At 39.6% G+C, this 11,837-nt stretch overlaps 1 protein-coding gene across 1 annotated transcript; it reads left to right on the forward strand.

Moving 5' to 3' along the window:
* The first annotated feature begins 4,910 nt into the window (after positions 1-4,910).
* On the forward strand, positions 4,911-10,638 carry LOC148034532 (pentatricopeptide repeat-containing protein At2g39620-like). The gene has a single exon (XM_087679474.1). The coding sequence runs from the start codon at positions 5,395-5,397 to the stop codon at positions 8,545-8,547; it is 3,153 nt and encodes a 1,050-aa protein (XP_087535600.1). The 5' UTR covers positions 4,911-5,394; the 3' UTR covers positions 8,548-10,638.
* The last annotated feature ends 1,199 nt before the right edge of the window (positions 10,639-11,837 follow it).

The raw sequence follows: 11,837 nt of genomic DNA on the forward strand, positions 1-11,837 counted from the left end.
AAAGAAAAGAAAAGAGAAAAAAACTAAAAGATACGAAGCACCCATGATCCCAGCACAACACCTAGGGGTCCTCAAATTAGGTACGCTCAGTGACCTTGGTCGGCTGGCTCCATCCCTAGTCCCCTAGTCCTTTAGCATCACCCACAATTGTTCAGGGCACATCAAGGGCATGACATACCTAAGGAGCTTTGTCTCGCCTATGGTTAGACCTGTCACCCTGACCCATTCGTATGATTCCCTTTTACACTCTGCCTTAATACCATTGTAATCAATTGTGGTAAACACCCCACAAATGGCCATGAAAAGTACACCATCCTCATCAAGCAAGTCCCATAGCTTCCAGCTATCGAAAGTGCGGTGTCCCTGTGTTCAATTATGCTACGTCGTGCAGTCACAATGCAAATGATGTCTCATACACCTTCATGTGTACCTCTTCTCAATATAGACTTTGCTTCATCCACACATTGTTACAAGAAACCAGCCCGCGGTATTCTAGCTACGTAATATCTAAGTATGCACGAGCACTCACATAATATCTGCACCGAAATATACACACAGTTTGGGTCCTCAAGTGCAGGACAATACTCTCAGCTTGTTTAGAGTTTGACCTGTCTCCCAAACTAATTGAACTATGTCTTATGCACGATAGAGAAGACTCACACTACCCCTAGGGAGAGACCACCTATGAGAGGTTTTCAATTGCAGGTATTGACGACTCCAACGGAAGTGTCGTTCGCTCTTCATCGACACCAACCTCTGACTTCTTATCCTTTATTATCTTGCAAGCCCGCCAAGAATCGTCATGTGCAGAATCCCCAACAAACCAACACTTGTGTCTTCTACTTTAGCTTTTCTAGATTTTCCACCTTGTTCGTTTGACGGTTAACCGTTGGGCATGGCACAAGTATACTGAATTGGTGTCTCCTCCTCCATCCTTTTGGATCAAATATAATCAGTAGAGGTTTTCCTTATATATTTCTTTGAGCAATGTGGATTTGGAACCTCTAGAGGATGGGTGGTCAAATCTGTGGCTTGCAGACTTATTGAGAGCTGTATTTGATAGATTCGTAGATGAGTTGGTTTCCCATGAGGTCCTCTTGTTAACTTTCATATTATCTTATAGGCCATTTGCAGATCCTTGATGAGGAGGAATTGAATGTTTATGTGGGGGATGTGATCTTGCAAGCTATCATGTATGCACATTCAGTTGAGCTTCTACTAGCAGAGAGTTTGAAGACTTATCATGAGCAGACATCTTGGTGTAGAGGACATGCTTGACACCCACCTTTGGAGGCTGATGCTTTGGAAGCTCGTCATCTTAGGAGTGTATTTCATAAATCCGATATCCAGCCATTACAAACTCAATTGTTGAGATTTATTGCTGATCATTTGTTATTTATTGAGTCCTTTTTCCAGGATCTTAATTTTCTTGTTCTATTTATCTATAGGATCTTGCTGATCTCCTTTCTTATTCTCTTATGGCATATCGTTTCCCTTTTTATGTTTCCCTTCTTTCCTCTAGTCCTGATACCATTCTGCTTTTATCTTTTACCCCTTCTGGATCTCCTCATATCCCTGTTTTTACTTTTTGTCCTTTTATTGTTGATCCCACATTATCTCCTACCCCTTTTGAACCTCCATCTACTATTCCTCCTATTCCTTCTGTTTTCTCAGTGGATTCCCTTCGAACCTTTTTGTTGAATTCTCCATCTTTTCCACCTTCCTTATCTCTTCATTTACCCCCATTTTATGATTTATCTTATCCCCCTTTACAATGTTCTCCTCTTATTTCATTACCATCTCCCTCCGATTAGATTAACCTTCATTCCCAATCAGTGCTGGATACTCCTAGATATGACAGCGACATACTCCTTCAAAGACAATGGACGTTGCCTAATTCTGTGACAAGACCGTTGGCCTCTTATTCGAGGGTCATGGGATACGTTTGTAGCATGTTCGAACTCTTACCTTCATTTTGTTTGTTACTTCTGAGGATACCACTGTTCGTCTTGCAGCTCATTTTTGTTTGTATCTTTCTTTCATGCATCAGCAGTCAAATTTGAATGCTCAAAAGAGTATCCCCCCATTAATCATCAATCCAAATGTGGATGTGATTGTTGCTCAGATGGATGTACTGTACTACTTTGCACATGCCTTCCCTACCAGATTGTGTTGTTTACAATTGCTCCAGAATGTGCCTCAGCATTTTTTTGATGAGAGTAAAGCTCTGGAGCGCCTCAAGGTTAGTATGAAATTTAACAAGAGATACCTTCATCATACTTAGCTATGGATCTTTTCATGATTGTATCATCTTTTTCTTAATGGAAAATTCTTGTTGCTCTCCAATTTTTGGGGATCCTTGCCATTCAAACTATATTTGTATATGGGTATTTTTTGTGTTGGGTGATGTGTTTTTTTGTTTTTGATTGTGTGGAGTTAATGAAGATGAAGCTCTGAAGATTGATGATGTTAGTTATAACATGGTTGCAATTGAAGACTTAGATGTGGAACTTTTATATCTTTTAATAGTTTGAGTTATTTTGGTTTAATGATGTTGGAATGGTTCTCGGTATTATTGATTTTCCTTTCATATGTGTTTTAGATATAGTTTCTATGAAGTTGATATGTTGGGAAAGTGATAGTAGTTGGTGACATGTGATGGATTGAAGCTTCTTTTTAGTAGATATTAGAGTTTTTATTGTCCTTTTCTTTCTGAGGTCGTGAGGATACTTCCTTTCTAAGTGTGGGGATATGTTGAGTGTGGAAATAATTTGTTTTTTTGGGCTAGTTTTTTGTTGTTTTTGTTGTTGAATGGTTGTTTTTGGTGATTGATTGTTTGAATTTGAAGTGTTTGGAATGGTTTGAGTATGTTTAAAGGGTTTATGTTGGTTTTTTTTGAGGATATGTTGTTTTAAAGGGTTCTGTGATTCTCTCTGTTTGGTTGTGTAAGGTCTGATTTTCTTCTATTTTGTTTTGTTTTGTTTTAGTTTTGGTAGTTGAGATGGTTGAATGGATCTTTTGAGAGATGGATGAGGTTGTGTTAAAAGGTTTATGAAATAATGAATTGGTATTGGTTTTTTTTTTGTGGTTTTTATGGTCTTTGTTGATCTTCTGTAAGGTTTTATAGCTTTTGTAGTTCTGTGCTTATGTTGTCCTGTTGTTCAGTGGTTTGTTCTATTTGTTTTTGTTGAGTGTTAGGGTGGATGTATGGATATTTTGGGAAGTGTTCTTGTCTTAGAGAAAGATGAATGGAAGTTCTATTCAAGCTAATTGAAGTGAAGAAGTAGCTGATGAAGATTCACAGAAGGTTACAAAAGAACAGTGAGACAGAAGCTAGATCTCACAGGACACTATGATGTCTTTAGTGCCTCTTCGCATTTGATACACCTTTTGGGAAGTGTATCCACGACCTAAGAAGGATTATTATGAGTGATTATTGAGTATTGTAGTGAGGTTTTTGATGTACTATTGAGAGTGTACTATTGTGAGAGAGATCACATGCAAGAGATAGCTGATTCTATGAAAAACAATGTATTTATCTATGAGAGACTAAGAGAGAGAACTATAAAAACAATGAAGATAAATACTTGTAATGTGCTTGCCTATCGGTTGTCCCAGCACTCTTTTAGCGATCCATTGAGAGATGAGTCTAAGCGACGCCGCCTGACACTCCCATGGAATGGCACAAGGTTTGTTGCCTATGGATTTTCCGAGTCTGCCTCGCAACGCAACGTCCGCAGCCGAGAACCCACTAAGATCTATATGAAATCTGGGTTCCTAGGGCCAAGGTCTCCTAACAACATTCTAGCATTCGGTTTTGGACATCCTACTTTATGCAAAGATACCCAATCCAAAGCAGATCCATACCGCACTTGGTTCAAAGAGAATGGGAAATGAGAGGGATGCGCCGCTCAACCTCTCTGCCCGTAGGGCATAGTCCCATTCTGGTCCCCTAAAACGACACAAATCGGGTTCTAACTTAACAATACCTAAAGTCGAACGGTGATAAATCCTTGTGAGAAGCCTCCCAGTTCTCTCGGACCACCCTGCGGACTTGTTGGGGATTCCACCCACCCGCTTCCCTTGATAGCTTTAGTTTTCTAATTAGGTCCTACCACATTTATGTACGACATTTAAAATAAGCTTAATTAATTAAGTCTTCTAGGGATTATATGCAAAACTTACTTAATAGTTGCATGCACAATTCTTAATGTTATTCTTTTTACGATCATGCTATTCAAGTAGAACTCATGTTCTTTAATTCAATATGCCTCTCTCTCAAACATCACCATGCATATACTAAATGCACTACCAAATCCTAGTGTGAATATGAGTGTAGTATTCATCTAATATTCCAACATAGGTTTTAGCGATTTCCAAGCACCCCAAATCTAAACATATCTTTGAAAGGACACCTTGATATCTCATATTATAAAACGTGGTCATTGAAAACAAAGACAAGTCATCAAATTATTTGAGGAACAATATTAAAGTGCTAAGGTCTCACAACATCTTTGTGCATGTGCCTCTCGTTAAGGAGATGTTAGATAGTCATTGCTTATTATTAGGTTATTGTACTGTAAGCATTGCAGTTGCAATGTTAGATTTTGGTTCTCCATCTTTCTTCGGAAAGGAAGGAGAATATAGTAAATTTCTTTTGTTCTTTTGTGGGTACTTCTATCATTGTGTTTATTTTGTGGGTAACGCTATCCCCTTTTTTGAATATGATGTAGATCTATTTTTTAACTTATTATGTCTTATAATAAATGAATACTAATAAATATGAAGAGATGTAATTTTAAAAATCAGGTTCGAATAAGAAAGACAAATCTATATTGCATTGTTTTGGTTCATACTAATAATATGGTATGAACTCTCTATTACATTCTTACAACCTCTCCGTAACTCACATTCGTTTTATCGCAAAACTATGAGGCTTAGATTATGTACAGCATCTCTTCATAGATCAATTCAGCATAATAACACATCTTACCTGAGTTTGCGATCGATGCTCTCATTCAACACGCAGAAAAACAAGGCAAGGTCTATTGATCTTTTGGACTCCTCCCGTTTTATCCGTGTTATGCAGACTGGACAAGGCAATGGGAGGAAGTGACAGGATCATGAGCCAGGCCTCCTTCTGGACTGGCAGAAAACTCAAATCTGCGCCACGCCTGCGGCAGCGGCGAGATGAAACTGCAGCCGTTCCTTTTCTCAAAGAAAACAGATGTTTTTCATGTCTCTACCGGGACCAAACCATGTTGCGGAGCTTCAGCCCAGAAGGGTTTGGATATCACGTGTGTCTTCAATTTCACGTATGAATCTGGTCTTTCTGCTCTATCTGGCAGCATGTTAGACGCCTTTACAACTTCAAGGCGATGACACTTGTGAACGATGGCTGCTCTGAAATTCGAGGTTAGGTGGTCCACGTTGCATAGTTGGAATGCATCAATCTGGGCACATGTGAAACTTGGACATGTTGGAAAGGTTCTTGAGCTGTACTCTAAAATGCAGGCCATAGATGTAGAACCTGATGCCATCACTTTCATTGGTCTTTTGAAGGCTTGCAGTAAGGCTGGAACCATGCAACAGGGCCACATTGTACATGAGCACATAATTGAAATGGGATTTGATTCAGATGTACTTATTGGCACTACCCTGATAGACATGTATTCCAATCTCAGGTGTCTTGATGAGGCATGCAAAGTGTTTGGCAGATTACATGCTCGGAATGTGGTGTCATGGGGTGCATTAATGATGGGAAGTGTCAAGAATGGAAATTGTCTTGGAGCTCTCAAGCTTTTTGAGCTAATGCAGCAAAAATGTATCACACCAAATGATGTTATACTTCTTACTTCCTTGAAAGCATGTGCTACCTTAGGAGTGTTACTTCCAGGTAGGTTGATACATGATCAGGCCATCAGAATCGGCCTCTCATCCAACACAACTGTTGGGAATACCTTGATTGATATGTATGCCAAGTGTGGGAGTCTTGATGAAGCACTCAGAGTTTTTGAGGCTTTGACAGATCGAGATTCAGTTTCGTGGAATGTACTTATTATAGGCTATTTGCAGCACGGTCATGCATCAGACACTTTCACCCTCTTTGAGGAAATGCAAAAAGAGGGTATTGTACCAGAAAAAGTAACACTTTTAGGAATGGTGAAAGCATGCCACATCTTAGCAGCTGTTAAGGAGGGGAGACTGATACATGACTGGATAAATAGGCTAGGTCTTATATTTGATATTGCATTGGGAAACTCACTTGTGGCCATGTATGCCAAGTCTGGCTTTTTAGAGGAAGCAAAGAAGCTCTTCACTGAACTGCCAACTAGAGATGTAGTGTCGTGGACAGCCATGATTGTTGGTTACTCTCACAGTGGGCACAGTTTCACTTCACTTGAGTGTTTCAAACAAATGTCACAAGCAGGTGTACAGCCAAACAAGTTAACATGCTCGTCTATTTTAAAAGCGTGTGCTGACTCTGATTGTGCCAAAGAAGGTAGGGTATTACATGGATTAGTGATTGAAAATGGCTTTGATTCAGATGTGGCTATTGCAAATAGCCTAATTGATACTTATGCTGCATCAGGGAGTCTAAGTGATGCTCAAAAAATCTTCAATGGGCTTCAAAATCGAGATGCTGTGTCATGGTCTGCAATTATAGCAGGATATACACAACATCATGATAAGATCTCTGCTCTTGAGCTTATCAAAGAGATGCCAATGGACAGTTTCAAACCTGATAAACCTTTGTTTTTATGCATCCTGAAATTATGTGATGGGGTAAATGCTATCAGGCAAGCTTGCATTTTACATGATAAGATTATAAGGAATGGTTTGGAAGCAGACCTTATGGTTGGGAACACACTCATTGACATGTATGCGAAGTGTGGTAGTCTAGATGAGGCCTATAGAGTATTTGATCAAATACCACAATGCGATGCTGTGTCGTGGGATGTATTAATTGGAGGCCACACACAGCATGAACGTGATCTTCAAGCTCTTGAACTCTTTTGCAACATGCAAAGTAGTGGTGTCAAACCTGAAATATCCACTTTTCTTTCTATTTTGAAATCATGTGGCGGGCTAGGATTTTTAGTCCAAGGCAGACTCGCACATGATCAAATAATTAGAAGTGGATTGGAATCCGAGAAAGAAATCAGTAGCATGGTTATTGATATGTATGCGAAGTGTGGGGGCTTAGATGAAGCTCACAGGGTATTTGACAGGTTGCCTCATAGAGATGTGGTATTGTGGGGAGTGATAATTGCAGCATATGCTCATGATGATCTTCAACCTTATGCTCTAGAGCTGTTTAAGAAAATGCAAGAAGATGGTGTTGAGTCAAACAAAATACTGTATACGTATGCCCTTAAAGCATGTGGAGCGATTGGAGCATTGGAGCAGGGTAGGATCTTCAATGAGGAATTAGTAAAATGTGGACTTGCCTCTGACAACTTGATAGGAAATAGCCTGATTGATATGTATGCCAGATGTGGAAGCCTGCCAGAGGCCCACACAGTTTTTGATGAGTTGCAAAATCGAGATGTTGTGTCATGGTGTGCTCTAATAGCAGGCTATGCTCGTTCCTCCAATTTGGCTCTGGCCTTCCAATGCTTTGAAGACATGAAACAGCAAAGTTTTACAGCAGATGCCATGATGTATCTGAATATGCTTGCTGCTTGCAGTCAAGCAGGGAGGTCAGAAGAAGGCCAGAAACTTTTCAAATCATTACAAGAATATGTGGCACCATGTAGCGATTTTTATGGTTACATGGTTGAACTTCTTAGTCGGTTGGGATGGCTTTCTGGAGCTGTAGATTTGCTTCAGACGATGCCAGGGCTGCCTGATAGTGTATCATGGACATCATTGCTAGCTGCATGCAGAACCTACAACAGCTTCAACATAGGAAGAGATTGCTTTGAAACTCTGAATGTGGGTTTTATTAATGTCTCTTCTTGCATGCTCATGTCAAATATCTGTGCTGACACTCATATGCACGAAATTCCAAGTGAGATGGAACGGCTGAAATCGGTAGTTTGTGGTTTAAAGAAACCTGGGAAGGCTTGCATTGAAGTTAAAAGGCAAGTGCATGAGTTTATTGTTGGAACCCAAGACCATTGGCAAGGTGATAACCTTCTAGTTAAGATACAAAGACTAAGTGAGCTAATAAAGACAGATGGATATATTCCACAGGTAGGGTTGAGCTCACAGCAGGTCTTGCTGAAAACTAATGAGGGCTTTAGCTCTGAGCACCATAAAAACTATGCCCCAGTGCATGCAGTTGAAGCTGCAGCCCCTCAACCCAGGGGAGTTTTACATGTACCACTTTATTGCTCTAGTTACCCTGACTTCTACAATTTATGGAAACCAAAACATGATGTAAGAAGATATTATGGTAGTGGACGCGTGTTCTTTATGCCAATGAACAGAATATCATGCTTGCTAGACATTAGTTGTTTATACACACAGCTTTATATCAAATTTTACCTAGGAATTTTCTCCTTTTTCACTTTTTGCCTGGAAATTCTCTTCGTTTTTTGAAAGAAAAACTCAACCTAGTCTGGACAAAAAGCGTGCTCTCTTAAAAGCTCTCTCTCTAAACACACACACTTACGTGTGACACACAAACAAAAGAATTTGTTAACCCAGACTGTGCTTTCTGTCAGAGGTCGATGAGCTCTTGTACGATCATTCAGGGCAGTTAATCAGTTAGTTGGCAGGATGGCCAGTTATTTCATCTGGCGCAGTGATTTTACTTGGTTTTATTGTTTCATTAAGTGTTGTCCAACAGGTTGGGCCCATTCTGGTCCAACCTGATTCTGGGTATCCTGTATTTATGGCCTGCAGTCATGTGGTTCAGCAGTCAGAGTGTGTGGGACACGGCAGAGCGTGTTAAGTGGATATTGATGATGGACCGCTTGGCTAGATGGGTATGCATGCCTACACTTAGCACGTTGGTGGTCATTATGATGCACATATGGCCACCGACTTATTATTTATTATATTTAGTTTGTTACACTTACCTATAGTTGGCAAAGATATAGCGCTAGTCGATTAGTGTAGTCTGTTATGCACTGTTTGACTTAGTAGGCCACTTTCTTTTATGTTGTATCTTATCTATACTTTGTGTACATTGTATAATGTGTGAAAGAAGAAGAAGAAATCAGCAAGAAAACGTTTTGGCCTCCATCTCTCTTCTTGTGTTCTTGAGCGAGCTTCCTCTTGTGTATACAATGTGTATTTGACACAGCAGCTCAAGCAAGTCTCTCCATCACGCGATTCTTGATATGGTATCAGAGCAGTGCTACTGAGAGAGGTTGATATTGAAAGCTGAAGTGAAGGAAAAAAAGCAAGGTTTGAGCAAGCAAGCAACAGGTAAGAAGCTCTTCCATTTTTCCACTCTTTCTCTTGGATAGTTGCTTGTGGAGGCACCGGAGGCAGGGTAGAATAAAAATCTCAGATTGCTGTGAGATTTGGTGTGTGAGCAGAGTATTGTATACTTTGCAGATTAGCCATCCAGAGCATTCTCGCAGTTTTTTTGGGTATCTGAGGCCGTTTCAGGTTCAATTTTAGAGCCGCAAGGTTGCGGACAAAAGTTTCAAGGTATACTGTGATTTTGGCTGTATTGACTGAAAGTGAATCCACAAGTTACAGATTTCGAATCTGTAATTTTTGAGATGTTTGTTAGGAAGCAAACATAAGGTTTATTTGCAAAGAGCTTGTAGATTACATGTACTATTGAGTGATTAGTGAAAAAGGTTGCTTGGTGTATTGCTGTGCACTTATGAAAGGTTACAAAAGACTAGCTTGTGTTGTATCATTTTTTGTGGTAATGACAGAGAACAGTGGAAATCCCATTATTGAGAAACTCCACAAGAACAAGGAAGTTTCATGCGATGAACTTTCTCATTGGAAAGGGCCTTTATGAGTTTGTTTCATGTAAAGAAAAGAAGCCAGAGTTGAGTATGTCTCCGATTATAGATGAATTAAATGTATGGAAAGAATGAAATGCAAAAGACAAAAAGGTAATGTATTGGCTATTTACAGTCATTGATAATATTATGCTGGGACATATCAGGAATGCAGAAACTTCATATGCAGCTTGGACAATTTTTGAGAACATGTTTTCAGTAAATACAAAGGTACGAAAGATTCAACTCAAGCAAGAGTTGAATATGTTGGAAAATAGGTCAAGTGATGTATGCTGGATGATGAGAAAACATCTCATAAGCACAGTGAGAAAAGTGGATAAGCCGGAAAGCTATAAATGCATATACATGGTTCACTTCTCAATGCAATGCTATTGTACTTTGGTTTTTCAGTCAAGAATCAATATCAGTATCTATACACACAAGACTGTGGTTATGAGTCCAAGCACTTAATCTTGGAACTTCATTCACTTGTGTGCTTGTCATTGCTTGTCTAGGTCTCCATGATGTTCTTTGTGTTTCAGTCTCCATAGCCATATCCAAGATTTATGTTTTTTCACATGATATCAGAGCCATGGTGGGCATGGTCTAACCTTCCTCACTGCTCTCTTCAATCTCTTACAACCTCTAGTGAACTCAAAACTACTATGTGACTCCACCTTCCACTCAAATTAGTAGTTCCCTGTTTGGTCTGTCATAGTCGGGAACACCCTGCTTTGGTAGAGGAGCTAGATCTCTCAATAGAGACCATATCCTTGTAACCTTTCTTCTAGAGACATCATTCTTAGTTTAGGGCGCTCATCATGGCATAATAAACCCTGACATTGGCCATTCCTCAAAGCAACATTGTGCAAATTCGTCATCTCTGTCAGATTTGCGCTCGATGACAGTCGTACAATCCACGCTACCTATGGAGGTTGCGATTTATCCTGTATATATGGGGCATTCAAAGCCTATACTATAGGCTATCTTTCAACCAAGTCTTGGCCCGAATGGTTACATCTATCTCCTGTGGCAAAAAAAAAAACCAGGGCTATTTGAAACCCTAGCAGAGGAAGCCATAGCTAGAAACTTAGAAGCTTGGCAACCTTGTTCTTTTTTCACTGCCATCATCAATAGTGATTTTGATTGCTGTGACATTACCTCTGAAGTCTATTGCAGATCTGGAAGTGTCCAAGGAAGCTAAAAAATTACCCAGCAACATCAAGCCCAATATTAAGATTTTCAAGACATAGTATCTATTGATACTCAACTAGTGCTTCTTGGCACTTAGGGTTTCTAGCTTACTCAAGAGTAACTCATCTTATGATTTTATTTCAGTTGCTTCAAAGCCTATTCTTAGTTTGTAATGATTTTAAATCTTATTGATCCAATTCCTTGTAAGTCTCAATCTCATTGTAAAAGGACAGACACTGTCCAAGTGTCCTCGTGGTAAGATCTCCTTCTAAGATGACTGAACTGGAGCAGATAGCAAAGTTTAATGGTGAAGGCTTTCACGCCTAGAAGGAGAAAACCATATACCATCTCATGAGGAAAGACCTCTAGGATGTTTTTGAAGAAGATGATGCAGATAACAAGAAAGAAGATGTTGCAAAAGACCAGCCTAAAACAAAGGCATGAAAGAAGATGAACAACAAAGTTTTAGGTATTATTGCCTAGGGTCTATCAGATGATGCATTACACCACATCTTTGGCATCAAGGATGCAAAGAAGGCATGGGAAAAACTTGACAAGATCTTTGGTACACAAGGAAAGAACTCAAATGTAAAATTACTTATGCAATTTTATAAGTTGGATGTAAAAGACAGTTCATCTATGATTGTACACATCAATAAGTTCAAGAGCCTTAAAACTTAGCTAGCAACTCTTGAAAAGCACATTGATGAGGATGAGGCAATAGCA

This window comes from Lygodium microphyllum, chromosome 6, assembly GCF_053477565.2.
Source record: "Lygodium microphyllum isolate KBCC chromosome 6, Lygodium_microphyllum_v1.1.10, whole genome shotgun sequence".
Classification (NCBI taxonomy): Eukaryota; Viridiplantae; Streptophyta; class Polypodiopsida; order Schizaeales; family Lygodiaceae; genus Lygodium; species Lygodium microphyllum.

What these genes read in the sequence shown, in the direction of transcription:
- LOC148034532 (XM_087679474.1), top strand. Translation starts at nt 5,395, where the DNA reads ATGGCTGCTCTGAAATTCGAGGTTAGGTGGTCCACGTTGCATAGTTGG.